Genomic DNA, 14,440 nt, shown 5'->3' on the forward strand with positions numbered 1-14,440 from the left:
GCCCCTGTCTCCCATGACTGTTGTTTTTGTGTGCAGAAAAAAGCAGGTAAATGGCAATTGTCTAACAAGTACGGGTACTTAACAAGTTCTGCTTATCAAGTGCTCTTTCCTGCTCAAAATTTACAGCAAAGAAAACAAGTTACCTATTCACTTCAGAGTCAAAAACGGCTGCAGACTGCAAAAACAATGTTTATCTTACAACTCCATTCCCCTTTCAGAAGAGCTGTGTTTGCCAATCACAAGAAATAGGACTGATCCCACTTGAATATATCAGGCTCCAGCCTTGCAGAGTTAGACCTGCAAGACTTTAAAGGACATAGTAAACTCAAATGTTTTAAATAAGTTTAAAAAAAGGTGAAGTTGTTGTAGAGTGTGCTTTAAATAGAGTACAAAGATTTTTTAAAAGTCCAAACAATTGCACTTCCCTGCCCTGTTTACCTGATGTCATAAGGCCCTTGTCAAGAAGTGAAGGTGTGTGAATGAAATCAACACTATCAAACATACCAGCTCTCTTCCCTACATCCTTCTTGCCTCTCTTGGCATCCTCCAGCCAAGAAAAAAAGCATGATGGGAGTGTGTGGCTGTTTATTTAATGATTTCCTGTGGGTGCAAGGAAAATGAAACTGCTTGCTTGATGACACAGGAAACCATGGAGGTACTTTCCAGAGGCAGACAAGGAGCTGCTGGGTTAGGAGTTGAGGCTGGGACTAAGGAAGCAAGGTGACTAATGGAGAACTGACAAAAGAGAGGGAAAAAAGGGTAAGGGATGAAAGGAGAAGGCAGATTTGAGAAGAAGGCAGGACCTAAAACTTATTTGTCCACAGACAAATAATGTTGGGCAGAAGAGGAAGCAGAGCCCAAAAATTTTGGAAGTCCAAAGGCTGGGATTCAGACTGTGTCAGTGGGAAGACAAGACCAGGAATAGCTAGTGGAGAGAAATAGGATGGCTGAAGGGTGGAATGCTAGGATTTCTTTGACAAGAAGGCAGGATTAAAATTAAATGCCTAAGAATTAAAATGGAAGTGGGGTAAGGAGCTCTGGATGAAATAAGACAGGATCAGGACAAGGACCATCTCAAAAGAGGGAACAAAAGGACAAAGAATATATATCCACCAGACCAATGCATCCTTCCACTGTCTGGCTCAGAATCCATATTTTCAAGTCTCACTATTCCACAGCTCCCAACAAACATCTATAAAATCCACTGATTGTGCCCCATTTCCTCTCCATAAGGATCTACCCAGAAGATGACATCCTAGTGTTGCTACCAATTTTTCCATAAGGACATGATACACCTCTCTGTGGTGGATCTGAAAGTTATAAATCTGTTGATATATCAATATAATATAAAGTCTTAATTTCAGTTGACTTTGCAACCTTTGTAATGTTCTTTTAACCACACATGCATACAATATTCACACAGGAGTAATTACTCAGAATTGAAATGTGACCATCTGTAGCATGAAATGAAACATCTGCGTTACAGCAACGGTACAAAACATTTCAGAACAGGAAGAGAGGATTATGACATCTGAGCACAGCAACAGAACTAGTTAAGATAGCAATCTGTAATCCTACACACTGGAAGTTGACCAGGATGTCAGAAGTTACCACTCCCCTAGTTGTGCAATCTGGAACAACTAAATATTACCAGTTTACAGATAACTTTCCAAAGTGCTTTGCAATTTTTGTTAATATTCTAGAATTTTGTTAATATTCTATTGCCATGCCCATGCCTCAGAGACATGGGTTGTCAATAGAATAATTAACTGTGCAGCATCTGCAGGGCTCAGCAGAACCTCCAGGGATTTTAATGGCTCTCTAGCCAGACATGTTAATAATCTTGAAGCTGAGCTCTGTATCTGCCACTTGAGCTGACAAGTTCACCAGAGCAATGTATCCCTTCTGGCAAAAGTGTTCTGGCAGCCCCAAAAGCAAATATAAAGCAAATTACACGGAGGCAACAAAATAATACTACAAAGCCACATACTCCAGGCTATACTGGCTCATTGCATTTAAAGGGATACTGCCCAATATAGTTTCTTTAAAATTTGTTTTGAAAACAGTGTTTTTGAGACAAGCAGAAATTTGATAGAGTTTTCAGATGTATCAACTGTTTTGAAAATAACCATGAATATTGCCTCTGACTGCTGGAAGCCCAAGTGACTGAGTCACCACACTAATAAAGCAGCCTGTTCAAAAATGACCACTCTGAGGTGACTGAGCTCAGAGAAACGGAAGAGTAAACGCGCAAAGAGATAAACAAATTCCATTTCCAATGAAGATTTTTTGCAGCACAATGAATTTTTTTAAGTGACAGTGTCCCTTTAAGCGAAGACTGTTTTGCTTTTCTTAAAGCACTATTAGTGTTTTGGATGGGATGGCTGTCTCTAAAGAGGCATTAGGAGCAAGGCAGGAGGAGGGAGAGGTGTAGTGGAGATAGCATTAAACAGGGATAAGGGTTTGTTAAGTGTGATTCAGCATCAACCCTTTTACAGCTCCTACTCTATGCACATCATGAGTATGGGCCAGCCCTGGTGGATACAGGGGAAGAGGATTTCAAAGTCTCTCTGCAGGAAATAGCCCAGGAAAGAAAGCCAGAAGGACTGAACAGCGAATGAAGCACAGGGCTAGCAGAGGACTATCACATCAAAATTAGCACAGGGCAACTGGGCAACAAATCAGATCTAAGGAAGAAAGTCTTCCATTCTGAAACTTGCACTTGGGTGGATATCTGAACTCAGGTGGATGTTCTTCAATAAAAGTCTATTGTGCCACAAGTAATTCTCAACAGGTAGGTACAGGAAGGTACTATGTGAGACAGCCTCCCTGGAGCAGGAGAAAAATGGCTGTTAAAAACCTGGGCAAGATTATATTTAAAGGATCAAATACAGAACACAATGAAATCAGGGAAGACTTCCAGGGATGTGTCCTGGATCAGGCCTAGAGCGTGTGGATCTCTCCCTCTGCAGAGCTGGTCTGCAATGCAGTCCCTCAAAAAAACACAGCTGAGATCAAGCAACTTCCTACTCTGAAAGATAAACTAAATGAGACCCTCAGATAACAAGGCAACTGAGCAGAGTTTGCTTTCTACTGAATCTGCTGACAGACAGACGTGTTCACTTCATAAGAACAGATTTTGGGTGGTTAAACTAGCAAAGGAAATTTTAATTTTCAAGACAGGCAAAGGCTAATCAAATGTCATTTGCAACCCAAAAGTAAATCCCCTACTAAGGGACTCAGGAACTAACATTAATTAAAGCAAGGGCAGAACCATGGTATAGAGTGATGACCAGATTCTTAAGTGAAAATGAGAACTAAACACTGCAATGTGTGTTTAGCACTAAATGGAGTATTAAAGCAATAGCATAGCAAGAGGCTTAATAGCTGTGGAGTGATGCAAACCGGATTCCAGCAAAAAATCACTGGAACTCTTTACAGCAAATTCTTTTTTAACCTTACAGTAAGACAAAACAAGAAAGAAGACATATGTGCCATCTGCAAATGTTTTCAAAGTCCCTTGAGGGAGCATTTTTGTTTTCTTAGATCAACAACACACTCTGGCTATTTTGGAAGGAAAAAACAAGCCTCAGAAGGGCAAGACAGAGGCAACAGTATGACTAATCCCTGACAGTGCTGTTTGCTTTGCTGCCCCCCTTAAAATACTTTCCTAAAGAAAACTTCAGTGATAGAGCTGGACTTCTCAAAGGAGAAGCAAAAAATCAGAATCACCTTCTACTGCTAGTGAGGAAGGTGGCTGGAGTGAAAACAGTAAGCAAATTTATAAAAAAAACAGCACTGTGAAAAATAGAAGAGGGAGCCTTACACATGTTTTGTAGAACATGCCAGGATCTCCTGTTCCTGAGCTGGAAAAGGGGTTCTGCTATCATCAGTCATGTGCAAGGGCTGTTTCTTCTTGTTTGTGAGCCAAGGATGGGAGAAGTAGGTGAAGGGAGGGTGGGGAGGAGTGTCAGCAGGGTTAGTGTCAGCAGGAGGTTCAGCCATACATACCACCCAGATGCAAGTCGATGAGGTCACTGTAATAAGACTCTCCCCAATAGTCTACAACAAGGAATTGGTGAAGACATAGTTATTGAGTCAGATACCCACCCTAGCCCCATACCATCAAAGCAATATATGAGAAAGACATGGAAACAAAAAAAGGGCAAACAAGAGACAGGCAGCTACACACATGGGCACACACACATATATAAACAAACACTGTATGTCTCTCTTTCTCTGTATTTATACATATATGTACACACATACACAAATATATCATATAGACATTGGGAAGATGAAGAGAAAATTTCCAGAAGGCAGGCTGGACTTCCAAGGGGAAAATGAAGAAGTTTACACAGAGACACTTCACCTATTTGTGTTTGCAGCAGTACCTGACTCTGATGTCTCTCCTGCTCTTGCTGAGAAAAGCAGAATTAATCCTGTTGCTTTGGAGCTGAGCAATGTGTCAGAAGGGAACTGTAATTTCTTAGGACAGCTGCAGGAAAGGTGTAAGGGTTGATTTTCTGGAGGTGAGTGAGTGGAGGATGGAGTGTGGCACACAGGTGAGGCACTGACTGAGTGCTGACACGGATGGCAAACACTCAGGTGTAGGAAGATGGGAGTGTGTGCTCCTGCTGATGCAGTCTCTGTGCCAGGGAAGAACTGCACAGCAGTTTTCAGGACAGAGATGTGCATTCCCACAGCTGCTAGAGACAGGGGCACCATGAGTCTAGCACTGGGAACATTTTGTTGGGAGGAGACAGATGGAAGTACTGAGAGCAACATTTCTCACTGCATATGATTCATTTGATGTAAAGAGGTGGCTCTTAAACTTTTCAGAATTGATCTGACAGGAGATGTTTTCCAAACTCTTAAAAATGACTATCAAGGTTTATGCTAGAGGGAATAAAAGAAAGTTCAAGAAATTTCTGATTTGACATATTTTTAAGTTAATGATTGACAAAAAAATTCACAGAGGAAATCCAAGTCATTAGCATGTCCAAACAGGCGAATGCACTAGAATACAAGTACACAAATATGCAAATGCACTCTAATACAAAGTACTGCTGCATTAGTCATATTGTATTACATTAATTAACTCATTCAGGGTGTCCCTTGGGACACCACAGAAAACTGAGAAAATTCTTCATTCATGATGCAATAGGAAGGGGGCAGGGAGGGAAGGAAAACAAGGGATGACAGTAGCTCAGACCACCTGTACCTCTCCCTGAAGCAGAGCTGACACTGCCACTCAAAATAGAGCTTACCCTCCTAAGCATTCATTCTTGCTCTGAATGCAGCTATCAAAGGCTGAGATTTCCAAAGATAATCACAGAGAACACATTAAGGCAATAAAGTAATCGTAGCTTGGGAGATTTTCTGAATCAGAAACTAAACCTTACACTGAGCATTCAGCTTCTGAAAGAATAAAAGAGCAACTGTGCCATGCCTGAGGCTGAGCTAATTTTAAAAAAGAAAAGAAGGTAGCCAAGAAGGCACAATTATTTTGTCAGAATTAAAGTTGATGGTGACCTACAAAATGTTTCTGAGTTTGATTAGTTGAAGAGCAAGTATGACCCTATAAATATTCCACCTTGACAAATAGCAGATAATGTGTGAAATTCCTGGAAAGAATATTGAGCTGCCTGTATCTATTGCTAAGATCAAAAGCTGTAATGTCTCAAGAAAACAGCAGGCCATCACTGTGAAAAACTGATTAACAATCTTTTCAGTATAAGTTACTTGACAATAACATATTAAGGATGATGCAAAATGGATAGAAAGTAGAAACAAAATTATTCTAAATAAATAAATTTTTATCTATAGAACTGGTTTTTGTTCTTACCAGTTGAACTAAAAAATGCTTTTTTCTAAAAATGGAAAGTGGTCCAGATGTGAGAGATTTGAGGAATTAAAGTTAGTGGAAGACCTCTACAAAAGAAAAATTTGCAAGATGGAAAGATGACTAAGAAGCAATAGTTAGAAGATGATAAACTACATAGAGAACTAGTTCAGTTGGTCTTGTCTTCTTCTATAATAGAAGAAGAAAAGAATCATTGCAAGTTACAGAATTCTGTTTCTTCTGATTGGATTTTTAAGTAGTAAGAAACTACTATTAACATTACCTAAAACTCCATATTTAAATGCTGATCAATAAGTGGTTTTTTCCTTTCCCTGCATGAAGGAACCTGAAAATCCCACTCATTACAGAGCCTAATACATTGTCCTGGAACAGTCAATACTGGCTGCTGCCTATGAAGAGCCATTATTTGGATGCTCTACTGCAATCCTTCTCTATTTATGGGGAAAAAGTAAGTGCACAGCAGACACATCTCCCAGGTTCCCCCATTTTTTCTCCTTGTACTACCTTATAAAGAATTTGGGTTTTTTAGATGGCAACACCACTTTACACGCTGCCTTTCCCCTTTTGAACTTTTGTTTTCATGGTTTCCTTAGGGGAGGGACTGATCAGAGACAGGAGCATGACCCCACACCTTTACACAAAGTCCTTGTTGATGTAGTAGCCACTGTTAGGTCACAATGCAGATGACAGAAAAATGATACTTCCCTCTTGAATAATTAGTGGATATTGCAGGCAGAAATAACTTTATGGAATGTGATACCACAGATCTCAAAAAGAAGGAATTCAGTTATTTTATTGCAAAGATGTAAAATGTCTGGAAAAGAAGAAGCTGAGGAGAAACCTTACTGCTCTCTACAACTTCCTGAAAGGAGGCTGGAGCCAGGTCGGGGGTGGTCTCTTCTCCCAAGTAACAAAACGAGAGAAATCACCTCAAGTTGTGCCAGGGGAGGTTTACATTGGATATTAGGAAACATTTCCTCATGGAAAAGTTTGCCAAGCCCTGGAACAGCTTGCCCAGGGCAGTGGGGGAGCCCCCACCCTGGATGTGGCCTTTTAGGGACGTGGTTTAATGGAGGGCTTGGCAGTATTGGGTTAATTGCTGGACTCATGATCTTAGAGGTCTTTTCCAACTTAAATGATTCTATGGCCATGCAGGAGGACCTAGAGAGGTGAAGCATGGAATTGATTTATAATCTTGTATTTCAGTCAACACAGATTAGAACATGTTCGTTTCTCCCCACTCCAACAGTGTGTTTCTGGGTAATCCCCTGAATTAGGGGGAAGAATTTAGGATGGTGAAATCTTTATGTCAGTGTTAAGCTTCTGCAAACATATGACCTGTTGATAGAAATATTTTGCAAGAACAAAGCATAGCCTAGGGACTTCCTGAAGAAGAGATATCCCTTTTGCAAAGCAGGACCCACAATTTCACAGTTCTTCTAGGAAATTCACAAATACACAAGCTCATCTAAGACTGCTTCCATTTGGGAGAGCAGGAAGCGAGAAGCTATTTACCCAAATTCTGCAGTGTCTCATACAAAATTGTAATTCTTACTCTGTCCTCTCTGAATGTGTTTTAGGCATTCTATGATTCTTCAGTGAGAAAACTCTATAATGAATAATATTCTCTCAGCTGCTAAGATTTCTCACTTGTGCTGGCATGTTTACATGAAAGTCATTCAGCAGCTCATTAATCAAGATTATTTGGACTTCCAGATGAAAAGAAGCAAAATTAAAAGAACCACTGAAACAATGGAGGTGGCTTCAGTAAGTCCAGTCACAGGCAGGCCAGAGAACAGAGTGGGGCTACACAGGAACACACAGCATAAGGAAGGGGGCAGCCCCACAAAGACAGGCATTTGCACAAGGCTATTTTTGATCCCACAAATGAATATAAAGACAGTCTGATCATACTGAAGTCCTCAAGACTGTTCTTCACACTTGTAGTACCTATTTGCTTTGCTGAGCACTCAGTCCAGCTTCTTTGGCACACCCTTGTGGAGCACCAGACATAGCTAATTTTGGGTGAGCAGTAACTGGCAGAAGCCACAACAGACTTCTTCTCTGGGGCACTCTCACTGCTTAATCAAGCTCCAACTTCAGAGGCATAGATGTGGCTCTTCAAGCAACAAGCAAACATTTTCCAAACATCTGTTCCACTGTTGCCATTTCTGAACTCTGACCCTTGTGATCAGGTACATCATCCTGGCCTTGTCAGGTACACACACACTGCATTTGCCTGTTGGATATTTGACTCCTTGCAAATTGAGGAGTTTTTTCCCAAATCATTATACTACTATCAGCATTATCTGAACCAGGTACTTCTCCACTGATTGCCAGATCAGATGATACTCACTAAATTTAATTTCAAGTACACACAGCATTTTTTTAACAGCTTGACATGGATACCTTTCAGTACACATGTGCATTTCTGCTCTGCACAACTTTGTCAGAAGTAGCCAGTGTGCTGGGCTGTGCAGTGAGGAAGATGTTCTGTGATGGTCCCTTGTAAGGACACTACCTTGATAATCCAACACAATAGAGAAAGCACACACCATTCCACAATTATTTCCTTAACATACAAACAGGGTTGTCTCACTGTGACAACTCTGTGTGAATGGCAGCTGCAAAACCCCTGCAATTTTCCAGCTGTAGGATCCAGTAGTATGCACAAACAGCCATTAGTAGTAGCTGGAGAATTACCTCCTACACCTCAGGCAAAGGTAAATTATCTAAGTCTCTGCCAATAGGGAAGTCCCAGGATTAGAAGAAACACAGGAAAAACAAGGCCTCAAAAAGATAGCAGAAAAGGGAGAAGGGATTCACACTGGGATCAGTCTCTAGGCTATAATGGTCCAAATTGCCTCTAAAATCCAAACAGCTACAGATTTCTGCACAAGCACTTGGGAAGAAAACATGGAAAACCAAACCAAGTTGTGATGGATACCTGCTTCTCCTCGAAGGGCCTTCTCCACAGCAACTCCTCTCTCCTCGAGTTGCCTCTGCTTCTCTTCCACTTGTTCCAACTGCCGCTGGATAATCTGTTCAGAGAGGAATGGAGCAGAACTCACCAAAGCAATTCTCCTGCTCTGGCTGCAGCACACAGCCAGCACTAAGAGATTTCAGTCAGATTTGCCTTTTCAGAAACAAGTATTTGTAGTCAACAACACCCTGCTTTGTAGCTGGAGCTCTCTTCATAGAGAGCAGGCAGGAATAACTTCCCAAGGATATTTCCTGGGAATTGCAGCAAGGAACATCAGAGAAAGAGAAAACAATTCTTATCTCTACTTGCTGCTCTTGTTATTTTTGCACATGTAGAATGTGTTAGGAAGATTATTTACCTGAAGTGATTTATCAATTAGGTTCTACTAGGGATTATTTTGATTCCTTGGCCTGTTGGGTCAAAGCTGTGTCCTGGCTGTCTAGAGACAGTCATGGGTTTTTCTTTAGTATAGTTATAATATAGTATTAATGTAATATAGTACAGTTTTAATAAAGCAATTGTTCAGCCTTCTGAATCAATAGAGTCAGATCCCAATCATTCCACACACTGGGGACTCCCTACATTCAGTACTGCTCCAACAACAAGCATCACAGATTCCAGTGACAGCACCCTCCCCACCCCGTTGTATCTTAACTCTTAAATTTGCAAACACCTTGATATTAATTTATTTCCTACAACTCCTATCACCTGAACATTGAATTGAAAGGTGATGCTACTCAGACAGCTGAGCCTCTGCCTTGAGTCTTTGACAAATCCCATCACCTGTAGATGCTGTTAGCAGTTTTCCAGCAGACTCTCTGGTAATAAAGGTTAATTTGATAACACATCACCCACTAGCATACCCTAGCAAAGCAATGATAGGTGCAGCTACATCAGGCATTATGTGAGTATCACTGCTCCATTCAGTGCATGATGCTTGCTAGAAAGGTGCTATGGGCATGATTTTTCTCACTGTAAAACTCTCATGGATAGGTTTTGGCCATCCTTCACTTCTCTGTGGCATGACATGAAATTTGAAAGAGGGAGCAGGAGCGCTCATGTAGAAAGAGAGGATTCTGTTCTGATACCCTCAGAGGAATGTCAGGATCAGGGTGCTGTCACACAGAGTTGTCTGTGTGCCATGACAAGAGGCTTGTGAGACGCTACCTGAGCTCTGTGTAACCTCTTTAGCTCCTCTTGCTTGGCTTGTCTGCGGGCAGCTTTCTGTACTCGCCGCGTCAGCTTGGCGTTCAGCTCCTCCTCTGTGTAGGCCCTCTGAAGGAAGGAAAACAGCAGCAGATCTTATTTACATGCTCAGGGATATGAGGGCAGGGATGACCATTTTCTCTTCCAAAAATCTCAGAAGGGAGGTGTTCTGTCTTTGCCATGGCTGTGTCAAAAGTCAAGCTTCTGTAGGCAAAGGTGTTCACAGTGCAGTGAGCAACAATTTCAGGATCAAATCAGGAGTGAAGAAGCATTGAAGCCAGCTGCAAAGCTGTGGTTTTATATGACATCCCACCCCTGCCTTCCACTGCTATATGAAACCTCTCCCAAAGATCAAACCAGTTTTTATTCTCAGTAATTTTCATTTCTCAGTAAATTTAGCCAAATAGATTTAGATAAATCAATGAGTGCCATGTAGAGGGTTCATCTTGACAGGAGTCCTCTTGATTTCATTTTAATTAGAGGATAAAGGCTTGTCTAAATGAACAGTTACAGCAGTGTAAGCTAAGAAATTACTACAGACTAATGTAGAATATTGCACCACCAGAAGCCATCCAAAAGGGGAAAAGCTATGTTTATAGAAATAAAAGGCTAGTTCCTCTTATTTTCTGTCAGTGAAACTAGTTCAAGAATATGTCTTTCTAACATTACTGAAATTTGGTTTAGGATCTTACCAGATACACCAGTTGGATATATCATGGCCTAGAACGGCTTTCTCTCAAAGAGATTGAAAAGTGTCAAAAAAAACTTTGACAACTGCACTAAGTAAACTACAGTGAAGAAAAAGCCTCCTTTCTCATGTACATGTATGTAAGCTTTAAGGGGCTGCTGTAAACATGTGTCTTCCACTTCTGGAAAGAGATGTCCACGGACAGTCAACTTCAAGAACAAAATGCTAAGTCAGACCACTCTGAAATTTGCTTGATTTAGTTATTGTGCTGCCACATTGCTCAGTTGGTGGTTCTCAGTGAACAGAGTTTAAGGTAGCATCACAACTTAATTAAAAATCCCTCAGGTAGGTCATTGGCAAGCACCACTATTAAAGCTTCAAAAAGCTCACACTTTACTTGTTTTTTTTTGAAAACACAAATCCACGATGGTACTCAAATTAGAAGGTAAGGAGACAGAGCACATGAACTTTCTATCCCATGTAACACTGTTGTGACTGCAAAGACAAGACAATAAGAATTTCAGAAAGCAGCAACTTCTGCCTTGATTTCAGCTTGATACACAATTTGACTAAGATTTGAGCCAACTCAGCAATTTTGAAAGCTGCTGATTGAAGTGTGATGATTCATTTGAACTCAAATTTGAAGCATTAAAAAAGAAGAATATACAAACATATTTAAGTACCTTGAAAACCAATTTGTTCTGCAGCTCACAGACAATCCACATCACTGCATAGTGGTGCACTGATAAATGCATGCATTCCAACCAGACATTTCGGAGCTTAATGCATTTTTGGAAGACATCCTCTACAAAGAATTTGCTGCCCATGTCTGCTAACATCTGAGGCATGCACAGTCAGTGTTGATGTTAGTGCACATGTGGTTGGAGCTATGGATTCAATGGGTTAATGTAGGGGGACATGCAATGCAACAATGGCCAACTAGTGGGAAGGGAGACACTACCTTTGACGAGTATGATCTCTTGAATGCCAAGGCGTGTGGTACATAGATCGACTTTAAAGGGGGAATGGTAAAGGGAGAAAAATAAAAAAAAAATGCACAAAATGAAGCAAAATCAGTTCAACATTGAAAACAGATGCACAGTAATAAAACAAAGTGGTTTTTACATGAAACGAAATTGTGCAAATGCTGAACGTGACCCAGACTGATGGAGCACAATGGAACTTCTGGCCACAAAATCAAGTTTCTAGCACTTTCCTGAAGGCAATTTGTTTTGTCAGCCTCCTTGAAGATACAGTCAACCTTTTTCTAGAGGAATTATTTGGCCTTTATTTACCTGTATGAGTATGAAATTCTGGCTTAAGATTTGGAATAATGGCTTATTTCTGGAACATATTTGGTTTGAACTGACTTGGCCAACCATGTATTACTCTGTCACACAACTTTCCATATACATTCTGATTTACAGTCTCTCCCAGGAGTTGTGTTTATTCCGCAGTTTTAAATTATCTCTATTTCATTTTAGTTATCTCCATTTCCATAGAAATGATAATTGACATTTAACCAACATCATAACTCTTATTCACTGCTTTATGAACTAGGAAACACCAGATGGGCTCAGAGTGGGTTATGTGTCCTGCAGTAATGGAACCTCCTTGTCTAAAAGGAGAGCCTCCAAAGATCTTGAGGAGCTAAAATTGGAGGGGGAAAGGAGCAGGAAAAGGAGGGGGAAATCACTACTTACCCTAGCCAAGGACATTCTATGCTACCCTATAACATAATATATTGCCTTATATAAATATAAGGCAAGTGAAGCACTTAGCTTTATTTGCTAAGAAGGGAGGTAAATTTCCCTTCATGTCCATGAAGTCCAGAAGGCATTGTGCCACTCTGGGCAAACAGACAGCATTTTGCACTCTCACATTTAATTAACTAAAACCAGTCACAAACGAGAAGCCAGAGAACAACACCAGCATGTTTGCAGGCTCCAGGAAAAAGCAAGCTACCTGTGGTGGTGAACACCTGAGCACAACACCACAGCTGTACAGGAACAATGACAAACACACACATGGTGACAATACACCTACAAACACAACACCCACGGGCGCTCACGTCAGGAATTCTTTACAAGATGCTTCTCTTGAGAGACACCACATTAAACAACACTGAATTAATTCACTGCTGATCACAAAGAGCAGGCTAAACAGAGCAGGCTGTCTGGGAAGCAAGCTCACTACGTTACCAAAAAAGCAGCACAAACAGGATTTCAATTTGGAGAAGGGGTTCACATAAAAGTTAAGTAGCTCTACTTAAGTCAGTAAGTCAGCTCTTACCCATATAAAGTAGCAGGCAGGTTATAATTTAAAAAATACAACTCCCACCCCAAACCAGTACAAACCCAGCTTGGTCAGACTGAAGTTTGGTTACATTTCTTTTGACAGCAAGGCATTCCAGTGTTTGCATGTATATTCTACATCCTTGAACAGGATGCAACAAAATGAGGTAAGTCAAGTTTTCAGATCCATATCCTCTAAATAAATATATTCTCAAAACTGTTCTTAAGAGAACAGATGCTGAGTATATAACTTCTTAATGTAACTTCAGCAACAGCAAATGAGTGAAAACGAGACACTACCACCTTGGCAGAGCTTGTGAGATATTTTCAGTATGAGGATTCCAGGCATCTGCAACTGTCACTTATCATCTCCTCCTGTGCTTAGAGATGTGATCTGTCTTACTGCAAAAGCCATTTTAAATCTAAGTACCCCAGCATAGGAAAAACATGACCATCAAGGCAGACCAAAAATTCTGTAACTCTTATCTGAACCCCAAGTATTGGGTATCTGTCCTCTGCTGGCCCCAGGTACCTCATTCTTCTGCATCTCTTGGAAAATGCAGAATTTCTCATGAAACGCCTTGAGGGCATGCAAGGGGGAATGGAAGGGGGAGAGAAAAAAGGGAATAAAAGAAAAACAAAATAATCTTCCTCTCAGATGAGATCTAGACCAACTAGGGAAAGAGATTAAAAGAGAGATAAGTAAATACAGAAAATTCCTATTTAGTTCATCAATTTCTTCCACCAGCCTTAAATTCATTCATTAGCTATTCTAGTTCATCATACCATATATAGTTAGAAAGCATTTCATATGGCACTTCAATTTGCAGTACTTCCACACCTTTGCCATCTCAGCCAAGGGTCAGCTTGGCATCTGAGACTGATTTGTGCACATGGGATGACAGGTTTGGGACAGGAGGCACAGGCCACTGTGCCTGTGGCACTTCCCTCCCAGAGGCTCTGTTCTTCTTGAGCTTTTTTAACATGTGCACCAGGCACCACCAGGAAAGAACAGTGGGAACACAGTTTTCATTTTGGTGCACCAGAGGAGCCTTAGTGTTCTGTGGGGTCAATAAAACCTCTACATACTCATCCAAACCTCGCCAATTCTGTCTAGCAGAGCTTAGAGGCCCTCAGGAATGAAAGCAGGATTCTTCGTTACTATGATCAAACAGTTCCTTAAATTATTCCCTTGTTTTTGCATTAATAGTGACATTCTAAAAATAAATCAAATAATTAAAAAAAAAAACTAGCTTTGAAACTTTGCTTTCACTATACATTCTATGTATTTCCCACATAAAAATGTGTGCAATTAAACTAAATTCTTATACTAGTTCCTTAGGCCAGTAGGGAGGGTGCACAACAAGCTCCCTACCCTGGATTTCAGGAGAGCAGACTTTGGC

At 40.7% G+C, this 14,440-nt stretch overlaps 1 protein-coding gene across 10 annotated transcripts in view; it reads right to left on the reverse strand.

Annotated features, from left to right (window-relative positions):
* Nucleotides 1-14,440, reverse strand: part of MICAL3 (microtubule associated monooxygenase, calponin and LIM domain containing 3) — a 151,829-nt gene that overhangs the window by 13,095 nt on the left and 124,294 nt on the right. For 5 of the 10 annotated variants that reach the window (XM_059472446.1, XM_059472445.1, XM_059472442.1 and 2 more), the window contains 3 exons: nucleotides 11,705-11,755; nucleotides 10,017-10,124; nucleotides 8,814-8,907 (listed from right to left, as the gene is read on the reverse strand). In XM_059472446.1, the coding sequence (XP_059328429.1) occupies nucleotides 8,814-8,907; nucleotides 10,017-10,124; nucleotides 11,705-11,755 (253 nt within the window). Of the gene's footprint in view, nucleotides 1-4,011; nucleotides 4,063-8,813; nucleotides 8,908-10,016; nucleotides 10,125-11,704; nucleotides 11,756-14,440 lie in introns of all 10 variants that reach the window. The other 5 variants (XM_059472438.1, XM_059472447.1, XM_059472444.1 and 2 more) reach the window with 3 other exon arrangements.

Source organism: Ammospiza nelsoni, chromosome 5 (assembly GCF_027579445.1).
Source record: "Ammospiza nelsoni isolate bAmmNel1 chromosome 5, bAmmNel1.pri, whole genome shotgun sequence".
In the NCBI taxonomy this organism is placed as follows: Eukaryota; Metazoa; Chordata; class Aves; order Passeriformes; family Passerellidae; genus Ammospiza; species Ammospiza nelsoni.